This window comes from Argiope bruennichi, chromosome 3, assembly GCF_947563725.1.
Source record: "Argiope bruennichi chromosome 3, qqArgBrue1.1, whole genome shotgun sequence".
Classification (NCBI taxonomy): Eukaryota; Metazoa; Arthropoda; class Arachnida; order Araneae; family Araneidae; genus Argiope; species Argiope bruennichi.
The window spans coordinates 135,284,137-135,307,007 of record NC_079153.1 but is presented as its reverse complement, the minus strand read 5'-3'; the positions used below and the strand labels follow the sequence as shown (position 1 = coordinate 135,307,007).

General features: G+C 27.5%; 1 protein-coding gene across 1 annotated transcript in view; it reads right to left on the bottom strand.

Annotated features, from left to right (window-relative positions):
• Positions 1-22,871, bottom strand: part of LOC129963477 (tachykinin-like peptides receptor 99D) — a 127,226-nt gene that overhangs the window by 5,303 nt on the left and 99,052 nt on the right. Inside the window, exon 4 of the mRNA XM_056077884.1 lies at positions 3,041-3,191. Within this exon, the coding sequence (XP_055933859.1) occupies positions 3,041-3,191 (151 nt within the window). The remainder of the gene's footprint in view (positions 1-3,040; positions 3,192-22,871) is intronic.

Sequence of the window (22,871 nt, the reverse complement as noted above, 5' to 3'; positions counted from 1 at the left end):
TAAAAATCAAAATGTTTATGCAAGTATAAAAATCAAAATGTTTATGCAAGTATAAAAATCAAAATGTTTATGCAAGTATTTATAAAAGGCAAGTAAAGACATGGAATTTCAGTTTTTGAAATTTTAAGTAACTTGATAATTTTTTTTTTCAAATAAAGGTTTTTTTAAATATTATTGTGACTTCTGTTGAGAGTTTTTGGTCAATTTGTTTTTGGTAATTGGTAATTGTTTAGTATAAATTTTCATTGAGGAATGCCTGTTTAAAGCAGCTTTAGAAACGTTTGTTTCTTAATTTCTTCGATTTCTTATGAAATTAATTGCACACGGTCTATTCAAAAATTGCTCAAACAGAACTCCTTTGCATTTTATTTTGTAAAGTTTACTAAAGGTTGATTAGAAAGAAAAACAACAATTTTTTTTTGTCTTAGAATGGTGACTTGTTTTTAATTAAATGTTGGTCTCTGGATCCAAAAATAATCTCAGGTTTTGTCTGACATGTCAACTTTTTATGTTGCAGGTTTCTTCTCTTTATTTCAAAAGTCATAAAAAATATACATATAATGAGAAAACTTTTAGAATCCCAGAATCACCCTGTCTCGGAAGCTCTTTTCGATAGTCTGAAATCCTATGTCATATCATTCACCTCGTGCTGCTGAAATCTATAAGAATGGAATCCGCTTTAATTTCAAAATCATCTCCATGGAATCAATTAGATCTACTCCTAGTATTCCTCTGTTTCCAAATAGAGTAATTCCTTGAAAACTGGCACTAAGATTTTAGGTGAATGAGGCACTGAGCCCACCGCTGATGGCAAGCTACGAAATCCTATTTTATATTTGGTTTTCTTGATATATAATAACAAGAGCCTCAAATAGGAATGTACTTTACGATATTAGAGAGACATAAAACACGGTTTTACTATAGAAAAGCAACAAACCTTTGAATGATATCTGATTTCTTATCAAATCCTAAATATACCAAATGGAAATTTATTATGTGACCTCTTCATCCACTTTCATGCACTTTCGGAACACTGTAGAGGGACTCAATTGACAATTTTTACTTTAAAATAGGCTTGCCTGACAAATGTATTGATATTTTTCCTTTGATTTAAAATGGTAAAACTACCTCATTTATAACTAGACAAATCGAGGTTGTTTAAGTTCTTATGACGAGGATTAGCAGAGGCATACATAAGGAAATTTTCAGTTCATATATAAATAAAAACTAAACAGTGCCAACTTAGTATATCAATGATGATTCCAAGTCGAAATACATTTCACTATGTCTGAGCCATGCACAACATCTCAACACGGTTTCTCACGCGTACCTGAACTAGTCTAGATAAGTAGGCACCTGTCGGTATTCTCCTACAACGTTATTTGCCTTGCTACTTGCAAAAGGTTTATGTGAGTCAGTACGAGAGCAATAGCACTTCTGTGATTCACACTAAATCTCATAGAAATTGATCAAATTCACCTTGAGATAAAACTTAATGTGATAGAAGAATATAAACTACAGTTTTGAAATCAGCATGTCTGTTTAACTCAGAAACATGTCAAAAACTTCAATCTAAGTAATTGTGTTACAAATTGCCCCCCCCCCCCGATGTTACTTCATATTCAAAAATCTCCATACTTAGAACAATATTCCTGTCATTTCACCTTATCTATTGCGCTGAACATTTTAGAAAATCCTTAGGAATCAGGCTCTTCAACTGCTTCATCTACGCGTGCTGTATATTCTAAATTTTGACTCATTGTCCCACTGCAGTTACTTCATTTTATATATATATATATATATATATATATATATATATATATATATATATATATATATATATATATATATAATTCACCTTATTATTTAATATGTTTCAATTTAATTGAATCAGTTTGCTGCAAATCAAAAAATGTATAAATTGCGAAATAAAATTTAAAAACTTTGTATCAACTGAATTGTGAATCAAATTGGATTTAAAAATATTATGTCGGATTTACACTTGGTCAGATATAAGACAGCCATTAGACAGCGCATGGGTAGAAAGGCTGAAAAATGCTGTTCAATTGATGGAAAGTAATTGTCCCGATGAAACAACAATATGCCGCTGTATTGTATTTTTTTCTTACTGCGCATGCGTTTGTAGAATTTGGTGGGTGTGTTGACGTGAAAAAATTCATCACTTGTTATAGATTAATTCTGACATTTTTTTGCTCTTTGTTCTTTCTGCTGCGAGGTTGTATGTGTGTGTGTGTGTATTTTATTTTAATTGCCATTTCTTTTCTATAGTTTTCCAAATTTAGATATGTTGAATGTTTTTTTATATTTTTTTACCATGTTTCTTTGTGTAAATATCCACCATTTTAATACGATACGCAGCGAAAAGGAGAAATTCAGGAAGGGCAATTTATAGCTAAACATGGAATGCTTGAATGACATTGTGGCGAACATAAATTAGACTCTTGCTGCGCATGCGTTGCCTACTGGCCGTCTTATAACTTCCTGAGAGTAAACATGGCATTATTTAAATTAAGGGGGAAATTGTAAACAAATTAAACTGATGCCATTTAAAAATAATTATTTTAAATCTTAAAATAAGATACAACAATCATCATTGTTAGATAATTGTTTGGAAGATATGAGCATCCATTTCCGTAATTAAATCACTGCAATTATTCATCTGTCGATGATTAAGCCTATTTTTACACTCAAACTTTCTGTTTAAAGCATATTTTTGCCTGCGGGCTTTTTCTCAACGTATTGAATACTCTCCAGAACATTTACAGTAATACTTTGCACCTTCATTCATTACTTAATTGAAGAACTGAATCAAGTGCTGCTGTAAAAATGTCCAATGAAGAGGTATGAAATTCTTACAATGGTTTGTTTACATTTGACTGTTGTCGCTCGGCAATAAGTAATAAGAGTGATTTACATGGCATTCCGTTTTTGTATATAGAGACAATTTTAAAAAAGTCTTTCATTGCAGGATATTTTAGCCTTTCAATCTTATTTTTTTAAATGTCTTCGTTATATTTACCTTCCTTTTAGAGTTGACACTTTCAATCTGCTTCTGAGTGCATTCTCCGATGCTCTGGCTGCCCCACAGTTCTCGGCCAACTCGGAAGTACGTGAATGTCATTGAAGTTATGGGTAGCACGTATGTCACCACCAGAATGACGACGTTGTAGCTAAAGGAAAAGAAAAGAAAATTTGATTTTTAAAATGAACATTCTAATCCAACTGATAATTAACAGACATTGTTTTCTATTTTCTAGTAGGAGCTTGATTTTATTGCAAAACTATCTTTCGAAGCTTAGATGGAAAGCAAATAACTGAAAGTTGCGCGTTTTTTTGTGTTCAAGAGCTTTAAATGCCAATATATCCACAGATGATTCAATTCATGTCATTTCTTTTCGGCAATACTCTTTACCGGAACTATTTAATGAATCACTTATTTTTTTCAAATATGTGTCATCACACATCAATTTATTTTTACAGATATCTAATCATATATTTTTATAGATATCTAAAGAGATAATAAATATATCGAAAATAAAATTAATGTAATTATCTTAAACCGTTAGGTCATTTTGCTTATTTCAAAATTCATAATTACATTGTAATCAATTAGTTAAAGAACAATTTAAAGATCTAATGGACGTTCAATATTTTAGAATGAATTGAGTTACATTTAAATGGCAAAAGAAAGGAATTGTAATATTGGTAATACGTTCATTGAAAGTGCATGAATATAAGATTTGCCAAGTGCATAAGTTAAGAAATCTCCAAAGCGTTCATGTTTTTGTGATTTGAGGAAAAGGTACCATTTCGTACTTTTCCGTAAAATGACATATGCATTTAAAAAATAAAAATAAAACGCACTTATCCATTAGTAAAACTTTTCACGGAACTAAGGACCACTTGAATAAATAAGATGTGAGAAGTGTTTTCAAAAACTTTTATTCTCATTAAGTTCAACGCTTGGAGGAAGATAGCACAAAGTTAATTATTTTACAACTAATAAAGTTAATTCTCCTGCTTTATAAAGTATTTTCTTATATGAAAAACTGAGAAATTTACATTACAAGCCAAACACTATATTAGTCATATTTCTTCTACAAAAATTGTTCATAAACATTGCGATATTCTTACAAGCACAGATCTTGTAGAGAAATGTGGATAATGCAATGTGAAGAATGAAAAAGCAACTTAAAATTTTAATTCAACGTAGCTTTCTTATTCTAAAAATTATATAGCGATAGCCTAAAGCTGCAAAACAAAAATTTTATTCAAAATTTAAAAAAAAGATTAATTAAACTGAAAATTTCCCGATATATCTCAGTACATTAAATTCTGAATAAATTAAAAAAAATATTCCGAAAATTAAAAAATATAAATATATTCTCATTTTCTTCGTTAAGACATAATTCTTATATCTTCTAATAATCTTTTACGCTTCAACAGAAACTTCTATAATACTGATAAATATTTAATGCATCTTTATTTGCACAATAAAAATAAATCTTTAGTTTCTAGATTTAGAGAAATTTATAGTGATCTTTGTTGCGAAATTTTTTAAACATTTATATAATTTTTTACAACAGGAGCAACTGTAGTTTTATCTTACATTCAAAATCAACAATAGTTATAACCTTTTTCTGAATCTTCAGTTTACATTTCCCAGTTCATGAAACTTTTAAATATCATTTTTATTATTTTGCTGAATTTACTGATATATCTGATCGTTTATTACTCATAAAAATTTCGGATTTCAGCTTCTAGTTATGCACAGATTTAGAATATATTATTATAAATGCAATAATGTTCAATTAGAATAAAAGATGTCAAAAATATTTTTATAAAGAAAATTACATGAATAAATAAAAAAAACGATAAAAAGAGATTATGCAGCACTTTGTAATTATGTATAAAGGATTTTGTAAAAGGCTCATGCAATATATTCTAATCAGAAATAAATTGAGAAAGTTTCGATAGAACATTGTAAAATTTTAGACTGTATTTCACTATCATCTATTATGCAAAATGCAGCAGCATTCATCCTCTAAACTCGATTAAAATTACTGGCAAACTCTACTTTAAGTATCATAATGTATTTATTAAATTCTGTATTTGATTAAAGGCTGGAACTCAACGCACTAAATATTGATTTTTTCTTTAATATGAGAGAATGCCACCTTACCATATATGATATAGGTTCATAATTATTTTTTAAAATTACTTTGTTGATGCTGATGTTTAAAATTATGATTATACTTTTCATAAGTGAAAATACAAATCTGAAAAATTGGAAACATTTTAATTTTGATATGCGATTCCGAATTGAGGTAGAAAAAATATATATTTTTATGACTACCAAGAATGTCGTTATAAGAATCCTTCCACAATTGCTATGCTTGATTTTTTTGCGGATGGATTATTATGAAACTCAACGGCGCTTAAAAGAAGGGAAAATTACATATGTTTAGGTGTATAATATTTCGTTGATCAGTTCAGATTGACTTTTGTTTAGTAAATTTTTCTTCTCAATAATTAGCGGCTAGAATATGAAAAAAAAAAATCTCACATATCTTTAGAAATAAAACAAATGTTGAAACACATATTTTCAGAAAATTTAAAGAATTATTTCTTAAATTCTAGACAGGAATTTGAAAATCAGGATATTAAGAAAAAGCATTATTATTACGACGGTTTTATTAGTCAAAATTTTGGGAAAAATGTCTAGAATAAAAAAATAATATCTTATGTATCAAATCATTTCAAATTGGACTTATAAAAAAATACTAGATATTTATTAAAATTTTCTTTAAATATTTGAGTGGGTCAGATTTGAAAAAAAAGTTGTATCATCACAATACAAGATAAATAGTATTTAAAGTTGTTTTTTGTATATATTATGTGATAAATGCAACTACAAAATCTGAGCTAACTATTTTAAAAGTTTATTATTTAAAAACACAGGAAATTTAAATTTTACTCGATAAGGAATATTTAAAACATATCCTTAAAAGCAAAATTAATTGGATTAAATGAAGAACAAAAACAAATTTATTGAACAATGCAGTAAATATTTAAAACAAAAAAAATCATCAACAAATAGCTTGCACTTGAATGAATGAGTTTGAAGCCCTTTCCATAAATCTTGAAGTCACATTATTTGATTATTTTACTGCCCAAGAGCACTACGAGATCAATAAAAAGAGAATAAACAAACAATTACGTGAAATAATTTTTGTGAATTTTATTTCTACCGAAAAAAATGGATAAAAAAAGTAAGAGACGTAGAAGTTTCCGTTGGGAAAGTTGTTTATTATTTATATAATAAAACTGGCTTTGAATTCTTTTGTAAGCTTTTTCCCCGTCTTTCAGCTGAAAAAAATTATAAAAAATGCTTTATATATTATCACTAAGCTGGAAAAAACAGCTAATGATTACCGGAAGAAATTAATTACGTGTGCATATTGTTTTGTTGGCATTTCGGATTCTGAGTTATTGCGAAGAAAGAATAGTATTTTCCTTTCTTAGAATATTTTGTAGGGGGGTGCCTAGTTAATAAAGGAAATAATTCTTTTTCATTTTAAACTTAAAATATCACATTTGAAAAATGCCTAAGTTAAAATTTTTATTGATAATTATTCGCCTGTCGAGTTACATCTTATAAATTTTGAATTAAATTTTAAGTTTTAAAAAATATGTGACAATGAATTTTGTTTTACTTCGGGGATAAGTACAACTCAGCTATATTTATTTATTTTTTATTTTTATTAAATAATTTAAATTTATAGGCAAACAGCAAACAAGCAAAGAACTTTTTCGAAATTCTTATTTTTTACGAAATTCATATTTTTACAGTATCATTAATATTGGTCGAATTAACTTTTTAAGAAAAGGCTTTGTTGCTTTCAAATTCTCTAAAAAATATCAGAAATATATCCATATATAGGGCGCAGTATTTTACAAATACAAATAGTATCACTGTTGTAAAAACATACTATAGCACTAATTTCAATACCACTATTTTAAACTTTTCATATAAAATCAGGTTAACGTAGATGCGTATGCAGCTGCTTGTGAAATTGTCTAATAATTTTTTTAGACAAATCGAACTTGTCCAGTAAATTTTTGCTCAAATAGAAATTACTATCTTTATTGAAAACTCACTATTCCATATACTTAGAAAGTTTCTAATTTAAAAAGTATTTGCAAAAAAAAAAAGCAATCAAAAGGGCATCTCGCATTTTATGTCCTTTCGCATAAAAATTTGCTGCTTCTCTTTAAATCAATAGAAATTCGATTTGAAAGCACATATATTAGATGCCTATCCATGAAATTCAATTCAATAATATTTAAATCGAGTTCAGCTTCATATCATATCTGGCACGACTTATACTTATTTTTATTGAAATTTTTTAGATGCTATATCTTTGAAATATATTAAGAAATGAATAATACACATAGTTTGATAATAGTTCTGCATAACTCTCGTATCTTAAATATAGTCAGCTGAATGAATCATGAAAATATTAAATTTGTAATCTGTCATTAATTTTCCTTGATAATGGATCATGATTCATTGATATGTTTTATAATATTATCCTTTCTTCTTAAGACCTCCTTAAAAGGATGTTTATATTTATATTTGGATGTTATGTTTATATTTGGAATTATACAACTAAATATGTTAATATTCCAAATATTTGTTGGTTAGGTTGATAATAAATATTTTTTGTATTATTTATAATTAATAAAATTTCATTATAAGACGTCGGTTTTTTTTGTTGTTGTTCTTGGCATCCATTCCTAATTTATCGGCATTCAGATTTCTATAATTTACAAAATTTTCGATTAGGAAACAACAAAATATAATTCGATAATTTCTTAGAAAATTTAATGAATAATTTTATATTAGCCAATAAATGAAAAAAAGAAATGTAACGCAAATTTTAAAGTTATTGCCAATTTCAAACAATAAGTTTTAAAGCAATATTATTGCTCCCAAATAAAGAGGCAAATTACAGTTTTCTATCTGCCTTAATTATTTTTCTAATTTTGAAATGCTTAATAACATCCAATCAGCATAGTTTGAAATGAGCATAAACTAAAAATACTGAATGTTTCGACATGATGCAAGTCGTAAACATTCACTTTAAAGTTTTTATTTTGCTCATAACAAATCATAAGATACTTTTTAAAGTTTAAATAAAGAAATTCCTACTTGTTATTTTTTAGAACGTAAAACGTTTTAGGATTCAGAAACATAGAATGAATGAAGTAAATACGATTAATGATACAACTATGCAAGGTTAAATTATATAAATTTTTATTCTCGAAATGTTTAAAATTAATAATTTGAGAATACTTTTTCATAGGGCTTACAACTAGTTCAAGGATAATTTTTAAGGAAAACATTTTGAAATATTTTTTTTTAATTTATTGGAGCACAAATATAAAATAAAAACAACTTTAAAGCAAACATACAATGGGAAAAATGTCATATTTATAGAAAGATTACTAAAATACAGAGTAAAAAATTAAAACGTAAATTAAAGAAACCAGATTAAACTGAAGAGTTTTTGCTTATCCTGTTTAAGCGGCACAATAAGGTCTTTTTTGCTAGGCAGTGGTGGATGGCGCTCTGCTACACATGTATATGTTGCATATACACTGTGCAATCCCGTTTGAACTTGCTACACATGTCTACGGGATTTAGAACCTGAAGTAAGCAGGCATCTTTATTTGATGCATATGATATATGATGCATTTCATCATATTTTAGATGTATATGATGCATTTGATCATATTTTAAATGCATATGATGATATTTTAGAAAGTTTACCAACACACTTTGCACTATGATAGCAGGTAATATCATTTATTTCAATGGAACAATTTCAAAGCGTTATATATATATATATATATATATATATATATATATATATAGGTGTCCGTATCACTAGTGGCAATTTAATTGCAATTATCCCACGATTTGTTTGGCTGTAATATCTATATAACGATCTTCATTTGCAGAAAGTATGACTTTCGGATCAGAATTACAACATTTAATAGCTGTTTCAATTTCATACAATCTTTTCCACAATCGTTTACTAATACCTTTGGTAATGCCTAAATAAACAGCATCTGCAACTGCACGTCACGCTTTTAATTTTACTGTAATATTTCTATGAATAAAATCTTCTGCACATATGCTTTAATTAATATTAGTTGCTGTACCAAGAAAAGAAACGGAAATCAATTGCATATGAAAATTATAATTCTTCTTTTATTTGACCCTCCCATTATATATTATCTAGACATGCTCAAAATTTTCGCTATTTATCAATTTATTAGTAAAATTTGTTTTCCAGTAGTGGTCCTTTCCTTTAGTCCTTTATTTCATTTAGTCCTTTCCTTTTTTTCCTTCCTTTAGTCCTTCAATTTTTTTTTTTTTTTGCATGAAAATTATTATCTTATGTTTCTTTTTTTTTAATTTTTGAACGCCGCTGTACTCATCAAAAATCAGTCGATATTCTTTATTTTCTCAACTTAAATTATTTGAATTCTTACCTAATTTGTAACAATAAATTTAAGAAAAATTCGCGCAATGAAATTCAACATCTCCAGATCTTCAGAATTTTCTGGAAGAATGGATCATATAGATGAAGCCAACGAAGCATTAAAATACCTCCATGTACTTTCAAGTCTATTCTTGAGAAATCTCACAGACACCTAGTGATAAATGACGATAAACTTCAAACGCTTCGCTTATAATCCACATTAGAAGCTCAAATCACCCTACTGTTAACAACCATTTACTATAAAGTATAATATTATTCTGCATCCTTTCGTATTTGCGGTGCTTACAGGATTCTAGTTAATTAAGGCGCATTTTAATTATTAGATGTTATTATAATTATCCAATTGCTATAAGTTTCTTGAATCATGATTTTTATGAAATCTTTAATGTCAGTTTTTCAATTTTTGATGTCAAGTGAAACAAAATTTATAAAAGGAAAATAAATGATTCCCAATATTGAACTTGAAGACTCCAAAATTTTGCATCCTATTACAAATAAATACTAAGCTAATGTATTTCTTTGTAAAATTAATCTTGTAAATTATGTGAATAGGACTAGTTATTTTCGTGTAAAGCAATCCAGTAATGTCTCTGCCATTGGCCATGATTTCGAAGAAATTTACTAATTAAGTATAATATTCTTTAACTTTGATTAGCCAATAGTTGCAACTTGAAATTTATAAAGAAGAAAATTTAAATCTGATAAATTGACTTCAAAGACTGAGAGGAATACTGAACAAGAAAATAAAATACTTTGTTCACAGTTGTATGCGTCATATTAATCTTTCCAAAAATATCGATATATTTTAATAATGAGGAATGATTGGCAATTCTGTATGTACACTTAATCCTCCTGGCGGCGGCTTTCAGATTGATATCCTTACCGAAAGCGGCACGCCGGAATAACAGGTTCAACCTTAAAAATGTCACGGTTTGGTCAAAAGGATTGCTTTCCCCTTTTGCGGTCAGTTCAGCGCTGCAGGTGGGAAGTGATTAGCAAATTTCATGACGTGAATGACAGGTGTTGCTTATCGTAGTCTTTCGATTTCTAAGAGCATTTTTCTTTCAGTGCTTAGGAAGAGATTGACAATAACATCGATTGAAAATGCGAAAATGTGATTGTTTTTTTTAGAGGTTTTTCGATTATTTTATAAAACAATACATAAAATTTATGTTAGGAATAAATTTTAACGTTAAATAAGTTATTATCATGTTTATTTTGATACTAGTCTAGTTTTTATAAATCGAAAGTCCTCGTCTAATATTTTTTTCATTGCAATATTATTTTATTCCGTAGTACTGTGAAATCATTTCTCGAAATTACGTACAAGTGATTTAATTTTTTTAAAAAAACCTTTCGGCGCATTGTCAATTTATTTTAATATTTTAAAATGCGTGTTTAAAACATTAATTGCCATAAGTAACACTACGTTATAACTTTGTTTCTTCAGTATTCAAAAAAATAATTGTGTAATTAGGGAATTCCATGCGATGTTTCACTTTCAAATATATCGATTTTCTGTATTTATCTGCATGATTAAAATTTTGTAATGAAATATGTTTTACAATATTTAATTGGCAAAGCTAATTGGCCAGTTATTTAGTAATGCTGAAGTAACTGCTCGATGCGCCTTACGACTGTAAAAAATAAAAATAATTGTCAAAATATTTCTTTGCAATATTCATGATACAAAATTCAATTTGGCCTGGAAAAATGACTTAAATAATGCAGATTATTTAGACTCATAATTAACCATTTGCAACTGGAATTTTAAATATCTTCAAATCAAGTTCCTACAGAATATTAAGTACTGTTTAAAAATAAATTACAATTTTTGAAAAATCTCAGTTTTAAGTTTTTCCGGTTAGAATCAAAGCTCTTACTATTTTGCAATCGGATAACGACAAACCGTGGGGTAAACGAATCATTAAAAAGAAAAATCTGAATTTAAAAGCTTTGCAAATACAGTTGCATTGATCTTTTTTACTTATTACTTTTACATTATTTATTGCTTTTGGTGATGTGTTACGTCGCACACATGTGTTACGTCAAGGTTACTAGCCAATATAAAATTTTTAATTAAATGTTTTCTTCAGCAAAACATCTTGAAATTTCAAATTTTGATAGTCATATAATTCATACTATTGCAGACTCATTGTACCATTCTGTATTGCAGATTTTTTTAATTTTTTGTCAGCTCCTTGACAGTAAATCCTTAATTTAAAACGGGAGTGAATAAACTTCAATTAATGCAAAACCTGTTTTGTTTAAACCAATCAGGCTGATTAAATTTTTAAATACAGGGAATAGAATCATTCAGCAATAAAGTTTTATGTATAATTGAATACTTCTTTTTAATTTTTGAAATGACTCAAGTGATTTCTCATATCTCTTATTCAATAAAAATGTCCAAAATGTCCTTTTTATTCTGTAATAATTTTGAAAGTTATGATGGAATACACTTCAAAATCTCATTTTATTTTTAATTCATAATTTTTAAAAATTTTCAGAAGTAAAAAAAACAACAACTATTCTATATACTACACATTTTCATTTTCTAAGATGTATATTCCACTAAGATTATATATGGAAGCTCTAATAGACGCAACGCACAAACATTCGTTCAAGTTAATAATAAAGATGGACGAGTGTGTGTGTCATTATTTGTCTGTTTGTATTGGTGCTCCTCAGACCAGACAATTTGAAATAGAATTACCAAAATCTGCACCTACATACTTTGGACCGTGGGAATCAGTTCTTTAAAATTTTAATTAACCCTTTCAAGGGACAAGGGAAGTATGCTCATCACCAAATTCAACAATTTTTGAATAAAGTTATGTAGGTTGGCATAAATTCTTACGAATTTTTAAATAAGGCAGAAACTAAGAGGTTTCATTTGTTTATCTCAAATAAAATGAAGTGTCTTGATTTATTTCTTAGTTATTAATTGGCAAAATTAATTAATAAAGGAGATTAAATTGATCTAATAAGTTGAATGAATTACTTTTCCTAGGCCAATCTTAATTTTAATAACATTTTACTCCAACAAGACTAGGAAAAAAATGCCCTTTAAAGGGTTAATAAAAATTATTAAAATTTTAAAGTTCATTCGAAAATATCACAGTACAAAAATAAATTGTACATTAATTGTGACTTCGAATTTTTTTACCAATGATGCGAAATTCTGTGTCATGTAATTTTCCCACTTTTAATTAAATTAAAAATATTTTAGCATATTTTAAATAATATATTTTATTTTTGAATTGAAACTAAGCGTTTTCGTTGTTATCCTTATATTTCATTCCGGCTTTTTACCAATTAATGATGATTTAGTTAAAAGGTTAAAAAGATCTAAGCTAAAAGCAAAGGGGTAAAAATTTCTTTACTGAAATACAAATAAACCATGTGGCTGAAGAGAATGCTCCATAATTAACATCTCAATAAATAAGACACTAAAAATTCAAGATCTTAATTTTACCTCAAAGAATGAATTTTCTTGATGATACATTCAAATGTATAAATGACACATTGTATAAATTGTATTGGAATAATTTCAGATTTTATCGCTGATAAATGGTAAAACTTTAAGTAATTTTAATTAATATTCGCAAGCGACCTTCATGTCTGACACCCTTGTTCAAACTCGTTCTGTTTTTTAAAAAATGAAAATGTGAGGCTAAAGGTTATTAAGAAGAATAAAGAATTTCAAATTACTTGGAAGTGGGAGTTTCCGAATTTTTTTTACTCTCGTTATCAAAAATAAAATAAAACAAAGATCATATCCCGTCTTGTTTGTTAAAATCGCATCCAGTGAACTCGAACTGACCAAACAGGAGAAGAAAATAGTCTAAATGAAAGTTGTACGCATTAAAAAAATTTTAAATGCTAACATATGAGATAAAATTAGATCAAGGAGTTAAAATAACGGCAACAACTTTAAAATTATTAATTCTCACATTTAACTCACACATTCACTCACTTTCAAGCGGATTAAAATCCGTGGATTAAATTACTCAGCATTAAAAGTAAAAATGTCAATATAAATTTCACATTAACAGAATCGCGCGATGTATATATAAGATTGTACAGTGAAATAAGATTAATATTTCGATACAAAAAATAGAATCTATAAAAACTGCGCTTATATTAACTTTGAAAATATTATTAAAAACCAGAGGAAAAATATAAAAACAATGAAACTTATATCTCTACAATGCTTACATTTTTGTTCGAATTCGTCAAGGAGTGTGAAATTCTATAAGGTTTAAAGAATGAAACTAATATTCAATTTTCATATATAGTTTATTACGTTATAAAAATAAGAATTTAATGTAACGAATGCTAATCTTTCCGGAAAATCTCACTTTAATATATTGGTTCTATATATCTCCCCGTTTTTAAATACACTTATTAATGAATACTAAAAAAAAATAATTCATTAAAAGTTAAAATGTTTCGTTCGTTAAGTAAATTCTGTAAACAAGTTTTAGTGTTTTATTTTCAAAAATAAGTTGCATAAGCAATGTCAATTCTAAAATCCTTAAATGAAAGCACGCTATAAAAAAGAAACTAGTCAAATTTTAATTATATAATTTTTTTATTTATTTTTTAGATTAACTATTTTCTTATGCTAGAAAGCTTTAAAATCTTATGGATCAAATTATTAATAATAATACATTTATGTATGTATTCATTCCAGGTATATATTTTCATACGTTCAATTTTATTCTCGTTATTTAAAACTCATTTTGGATACGTAATTATTATCAAAATCTCAAAAGTAACGGCTCAGAACGTAAGCGAGATTTTAAAATGCTCAAAAAGGAGCGAGCAGGAAAACCTCAATTATATTGTCCACTAATGACGATTCACTTTTCCTTATCTCACATTCCCTTCTCATTATCTCACAGCTTGAGATTGGGGGAAGGGAAAAACAGGAACCCGTAAAAATACGGGCAGTGACAGTTTTAAGGGAATTTTTGTTTCCGTCTATAGACGGGTCCGCCGTTAAGAAGGGAGAAAAGATTCCGTCTTTTTCCGGGTTTGCCACTTGGAGGGAAGGCAAAAATCATTTCGAAAATTGATCAAGAACTGAAACAAGATAATACTACAAAAATAAGCAATGTTGGTAACAAATGGAAAAGATTTGAGAAATATTGTTAAGCTAAAATGGTTCTACTAGGTGAGAAAGCAAAAGGTCCTATCAATGAAGCAATGATTTCTGAAAAGCTGTGAAAAACCGCGTCTTTGGCAGGTATCAGCGATTGAAAAACTAGTGATGGATTGTTTACTTTCCTTTCGTGAATGTCATGGGAATGTTTTTAAAATGACAACGGGTGGCGAGAAAGTAGTTACTGATAATGATAATGATAATGACAATGATACCACATTCTGGAAAGGTCAATAAAAGAGAAAAGAAGATAGAATGATTTGTATCTCCTGGTGATGGGTAATGCAGATGATATTATTTTGTTCTGTTAGATGATTTCTGACAAAAAAAAAAAAGTAAAATGCGAGGAAAAAAAACAGAAGATGTGAATGATAGTCTGTTTTGTTCAAACGGCATTGAAGCATTATTCTCTGGAAAGTAAACGAAATGAAGGTGGTTTAAAATATCATTCACTACACAAGTTGACAACAAGATAAATAAAAAGGTTTTAATGATGATCGAAGTATTCAACAATTGTTGCTTAAAGTTGACGAAGATGAAGAAGTAAATGAAAGATATTGTTCTGGTAGTAGACGACTGCACAGCTCACAGTCCCCATGAATTGATAAATATTGACCAGATTTGAAAAAAAATATATATAAAAATATTTTACTTTCCACCAGAATGAACGTCTATCTTGCTGCCGTTAGATTTAGGAATGATCTTTGAAGAGATGTTGTCGACAAATAGATTAATTCAGAACAGTTTGTTCTCTATCTGGATATTCAGCTCATGAGTCTTTATGTATTTAATGTAAAAATGCATGTGATTGCATCTCCAAAAGTTCCACTTCTATGACAGCACCCACCAAATATGTAAAAAAAATTTTCTTTCTTTGATGAAAAATGCAATGTAGATAGGAATATTGATTTTACTATAAATCGTCGAAGAATAAGTGATATGTCCATGCGCTTAATACTTTCAAAAACTCACAAAGTCTCTCTTTTCCATTTAACGCTGAATTTTTGTAAAATTTTAGACAATAATATACAAACATTCAACGTTGCAAACGACGAAGATATTTTAGCAGAATTAATCCCTGGCGTTCGGAGTGATGTGGAAGAGGTAGTTAACTATTCTCGATAACAAATCTCAAATTTCTCCTGAGGATGCTGTATCCTTAATTACCACACTTCAGCATTTTGTTGCATTATAGCACTGAATTTTCAATGCGCGTCTGAACGCTTAAGATGGCTTGAAAAATATATTATCTATGCAAATGCCATTTTTGCATCAAAAAGTAAACAAATTAATAGATTTTTGATTGAAAATTAATAGATTCTTTCAAAATATTTTTTCTATAATTTTCTTATGTACTAATTGTATGCTTATATTTCTGTCAAGTATTTATATTGCCTTCTTATTGCTAGTAAAATTTCCATTTTGGAGTTTTTATAAAAGTCAAATAATTTGAAATTCAGAAATATAACTTTATAAGCTCAAACTTATTATAATGCTAACTTTTTTTTATATCAATGTTTATATCTTGTCCTTACAATATCGTAAGAAACAAGGTTCACAGTAATATAAAAATTATAATAAGCATCAAAAAGATCGAATGGGAAAAAAAGGATTCTTTTTCTTAAAAAACTGAAATAGGGTTCACGCTTTTCTGAGTGAATAATTTTAATAAGTTCTGTTCTGATAGGCTGTCTTCGAAAATCTCAAAAGAAAAGATTAAGATTAATTTGATTTGTAGGTGTTCTCTTTTTAAGGGGGGAATAGAGGGGGTAAGTTATCTTCATTTAGCGTTTTAACGTTGGGTTTTACTGAGAAAAACACTAAACTTGGATTATTAAAAACTTCCAACTCTTCCTTGTAAGAAATATTCCATGATATTCTGGAGCAAATTTTTTCCTCGCTGTAGTGGTTTTTTCCTCTCCATTTTTTCGTTTTTTGGACGTTTATTATATATGCGTATAACATGATATAACGAAAATAAATAAAAAAAGCGCAGACTGAAAAAAATATTTCACATTTTTTTTATTAAAAATTTTTTTTTCCTTTTTTTGCTTTCTTTTTATGAATAAATTCTCTGTATAAAACAGGGAATTGGTTTAATTTACTTTTTTCTTTTCCTCGATTTTAAGCCAGTGTTATAAAACAGATGAAGATTTTTGCTAATTGGATAATATTCATTAAAAAAACACTGCGATTGATAGTTATAATCGATTACATTTTTTATTTGAAGCCTGTTTCTTGATTTCTTTTATATTCTCCTTTCTTTTGATCGATTGTATTTTTAGTGGCATGGCGAACCATTACCAGAATATTTCTAATAAAATTTTGTACCTCCATTAATTAATTTTGCGTGCATTGATAATGCAACTGTAAAAACGTTCAATGAAACAATTAGAAATTCATATGATGATTCGTTTACATATGACTTTTGCCAACTAACAATAAATAATAGGGGTGATTTCTGTGGCTCGTACGTTAGCATTTATATATATATATAAAATTTATTTTCATTCACTGTCGGAATAAATTCCGGCTAAATCACAGAAATACTACTTTGGTTTTTAAAAATATAATGATATCTTTGAAGTCTGAATGTACTTTAGAAATAGAAAACTAGTTATTTATGGTCTAGATATTTTTTTTAACTCTTACCCCAAACCTGTAACAAGCAAATTGGTCTATAATTGTTAATAAGTTTGATATACTTACTCTCCTTAGGTATTAGTATCATATTACCTCATATGCAAATATCAGAAATATAATCTTTCATTAAAAATTTATTCAAATTTTTTAAAAAAAATAATGTTTTGTTTACATTAAAGAACTTTATTTAAAATGACCAGGGTAAGGTAAGCAGGTCGGGGTACTTTACCCTTCTCCCCTTCTATAGAAATTGATCTTCAATTTTCCTTTACAGTAGTTTGAGGTATAAAATCAACTTGATTTAATTTCGAAGGCCCGTTAGAATCCACTGCCAAAAATGATAAGGGGTATCTCAAACTTTCTTAATTTCCTTAACCTTTCTGCTTTATTTATTATTTTTAACAATTCTTCATAAGTTATATAATTATCGACCAATAAGTTATAGAATGGTCCAGAAATATAAATAATGATAATGAAAAACTATAATGATAAAAAAATTAAATTTAACACTGTGATTTTATCGAACCACTTAAGCCTTTCCCTTTAATCAAGATATCGGTGAAAATTTTGTCTTTCTCGTGACTTTTATCATGTGATCTTGTTCCTTGAACTTTGCATACCCTATTTATTTTTATTGACATAACATTTGAAAACATTAATCAATTAAAAAATACCAGTTGTTGCAACATAAATCATTGAGAGTCATTTATATTGAAGCAATGTGATTTATGCAAAATAAATAAAGAGAAGAAGAAGATAAAAATGAGAACAAAAATAAAAATGAAAGAAAGAGGGAACATAAACTGAAAATAAAGTAAGCATATTTCTGTTAATGGGATCTTATAGGCCATAGTTTTCGCTAGATTCAAAAGATATTAAAGATAATTTTTAGGAGAATTATGATATCATAAATCAAAGCCAATACTTGTAATTCATAGTTTGCTTAAATTTTGTATTTTTACTAGTTCATCATCTTTATAATTTTAGGTGTATTTTAAAAAAATTCATTTTGCATTAATAATGTTTTCTTATATTTATTCTTTTTCCCATTTATGAATATATGCAGAGACATTTTTATTCAAAATTTCATTCTGGAAATAGCATTAATGAATAATAGAACTAGTTTTAATATTAAACATAAATTAAGTCTGGCTTATAAACTCTGATGATGAATATTTTGAATATTTTATGACCATTTATAGCTGAAGTATCCTAATTCTAGAAGTTTACTTCATGGATATAAACCATTTTACATATACTAGATAAAAATTTAAAGTTTGAACTAATGGCGCATCATGAAATCATTTCATCATTTTTCGATTGATTTATTGACCTTTTTTGAAATGGAGGGCAAATTTAAAGAAGCCCAATGCATATTTCAAAGTGAAAATCCTTCAAACTCCTCACAATAAACAGTCCTTAAAACACTAACTTAATGAAATCATACTAAAACACACAGCGTTACCGCTTCCTCAAACGTCAGGTGGGAAAGCACATTCCTTCATGAATTGCTCAACGGTATCCAAGCTAATCAGAGCTATCGAATTGAAGGAGCAAGCACCGTTATTTGTCACATCAAACAACTAATTTACTCAAATGTATAATTTAGTAATATTATTAAACATTACATAATGGAACAGGGTTTCCAATTTAAATGTCAAATCACGGGCATGGAAGTGGTAATATTCAGATGAAATACAAGTATTCTGACAACTGAGAGAATAATTCTACACCCATAAATGCATCCCTTTGATAGTCGTATTGTAATTTCATTAATTAATGCTTGCTTTAGATTTCGAATTTGGGACAATATCTTAAGAACAATATCTTGTTAGTATTTTCACTCTATAAAAACTAACAATGGTAATTTTTAAATGCTAGCAATGTTTAAGAAATTCTATAAGCGATTTTCTAAATAAGCAAATATTTCCTATTGAACAAAGAAATTAATATTCGATCTATCATTCATTTTAAATGTATCAGCTCTCGATCTCTCCACAAAATATCGTTACATACATATTATTCTTATGACTTCAGAGAAATCATTAATCCTCCTTTTAAATGAGGCGATAATTCTTATTTGGCATCTGAATTTTATAATTAATTCGTGCTCAAAATTTAATTTCTTAATAATTGACTTCCACTTACTTTAGATGCCGAAATTCTGATTCTATATTTTGCAGATTAGTATTATTTAAACGCAATTGATACGTTATTTTTATCAGGCATCTACGGATAAGGTTAGTTTTTATCAGGTATTGATTCTTTCATCTGATGATTTATGAAAAAAAAAAACATATAAGAGCGAGAAAATCAAATATCCAGTTTAACCTGATGTAAAATTAATCTTTCTGTAACTTTTCCAAACATACATTACTGTCCGATAAAAAGCGTAAAATGCGTCTACATGAAACGCTTGCTGGCGGAAATCAACCAGATAATAAACACTATTTAAATACATTGCCTTATAATTAGCTGAAATAAAATTATATGAAGATGAATGTTTATGGGTTTCATAATATTATATTAATTAAGTATTTAATATTAGCGTTTCTATCTTTTCTTACATTAGAGATTATTTTAGACGGTATTACATGTACCCATACTGATGCTCGAAAGTTATTTTAGTTGTGCCAAAAAAAAAAAAAAAAAAACTAGGAATAAATGATCCAAATAAAATAATCCCATGCCTGTGCAAACAGAGAAGGATATGCAGGGCAAAAGAGAAAGAAATAAGAAGAAGAAGAAAAAAAAGAAGAGGATTAAGACTCGGTAATTGAATGAGAATTCATTATCACCAGTCTCACCTATGTACTGCAGGACTCGAATCACCACGTCTGGGTAAAAACTATAACTTTTATCAAGCACTTATTTTTTTCCGTTCTTTTTGCAGTTTTTTCTAACTGAACTATACGTATATCTGAATAAATTATTATCACGACAAGGTGCTATATAAATTTAATCGCAAGTTACTGCAAAATTATATGCTTTTTTACTTTAAATGGATGCTATTATAAATTGGAATGAAAGGTAAAAGTACTAATGAATCCAGAAGATCTACATTCAGATAATTAAAGCCAATTGGTTTTTTAAGTAATTTTAACCTTAAATGTTATTAATAAAAACTTTTTGGTACGGTGGAATGATCTCGTAGTGTGATATAGGAGTAAGAACTCAAAAATAAAATAATTGATCAAGGGGTACGTGAGATTGTGAACAGTTGTTTCAAAGAAGCTAGAAAGTGTTATGAAAAAAAATTTTCAGCATTTCTATTGCATTTCTCTTCTCAATATTCGTTTTTCTGTATCATTATTATGACGAACCATTAATGAATGTATTGTAAATTTTGAAAACGGTAGCCTCATGAGACATATTGGAAGAAACTTATTTCCACATTTTATAATTGAAAAATATCTAGAATTTAATGTAAAATTAAATTCTAAATATTTTTTTATCCTGAAAGATTTATTAACTTTCGAAATATTAATTTCTTTTATTGTTGAATCTGTATTGTATGGAATTTCAACGTAAACTAAGCTCTAAAACATTTTTTTGTCTGGAAAAAAGTTAAAAGGGAACAATCGTGTCTCTTTAATTGTAATCTAATCCCTTACAAATTACAATGTAATAATAATTTTTTTTCAGCATGAATAATTTCTTTTGTATCAATTTTTCCTACTTTCAGTTTGCCATAAAATAAATTCCATTTAAAATCATTAACTTTAGGTTATAATAAAAACAGAAAAAAAAATAATCATTACCTTTTTTATTTCTTTTTTACTACTAAAATTTTTAATAAGTGATTAAACACAGATTAGAAATCAATAAAAAATAAAGGCTTTTTATCCATTTAAAATAAATATATATTGAGAATGATAAGAAATTGTGAAGAACTTTAATATTTTGGTTGGCTTATATTGAGATAAAACACATTTTTTCTATAAGTTTTGCATTCTTTTTAATTTATTATATTTTTTAATAGAAAAAAAATACTTTTTGTGCAAATTATATTGAATAATGCGCGTATGTGAATAAAGAGACAAATATTTTATATGTAGTATTTCATTAATTTATCATAATTACTTTTTAATCAACCATATTCTATTTAAAATTAAATAAAAATTTTGAAACAAAAAATTACATTTTATGGAAAGTACGCTATTGTAAAATGCACAAAGAAGCATTTTTATTCCAGAGTCCAAAGTAGTTTAAAAGCCGTTACAGCAAATGTATCAAGTGCATATTGGAAATAGGGAACTAAAGATATTTTTATAGCATTATTTAAAAAATATTGAAAATTATCTAAAGTATTTTGAGACATGAAAGTAAAAGCTGATTATTGTTAAAAAGTTCCTTAAAATAAATTAACTTCTTCGACAATTTAAGTAAAGAAAGTCAAAAATATAAAGCGACAACTTTTGTTTGAACTACGGAATGCCATTCTCATACTAAATGAGATTTTAAACTAAATTCTGCTAAAATATGTTAAATGTATTGATTTAAATCCATTAAATAATATTAAGAACTTGAATGCAATGATATTCCTAGCAATTTACCCAAAACTTTGAACTTTATTTGTCATTAACATTAAAATTATCGCTACATACTGGATCCATTTACTTAAATTGAATGAAGAATAATAAATATTTCTTTACAAATATTAATAATTATTTTAGCAAATCCATGAGTCTTATTGCGATACTAAAAGCTCTCATTTTCATTAAGAGTTTTGAATAACAGATGCAATGGTGAGGAAGGGAGCATACAATATTTCGATGTAAAATCGTTTATTCCAAGTTTTCAGAAAATGTATTTTTTGAGTTAATATTCTTCTCTGTAAAACCCAATTAAATGTAATTGCTCTGGCACATCTGTTATTTCTTCCCATTTTTTTCAACAGTAGAGAAATAGAAATTTTAAGAGAACACAGAAACTCTTTCTGATAAATTGAAATCTCTCGTATTACACATTTCAAATGTCACAGTTGCCTAGCAACATTGAAATGGTCAATGAATGTAGCATTCAAGTAATAGACGTTTTTCTAGTCGTATTTCTGTACTAATTTAATCCTTAAGAATAAATGCTTCTCTGAGTTTTTATAGAATTTATTTTATTTGAGATTAATTTTGAATTTATTAGCTATAAGACAAAACATATTTTTATCAAGCGAAGCCTTAACAATTTAAGTTAATGAATTAAACAATTTTACACGTCAATTCAAAATTAGTCAACAGATTCCCAAACCTTTGTTGCTCATAAATTAATGCCCAAGTTTAACAAATGTTGCACCTAAAATTGTAAAGTTGTATGCAGATTTTGCAGTAAAATCGAAACATGACTAAACACAATCACAACAGCATATTATTTGATAGAACCATATTTATTATTTCAGTAATTTAATCTAAAAGACAATTTACATTATTTATTCCTAATGATAATTATTTGTTTTTAAATTATATAAA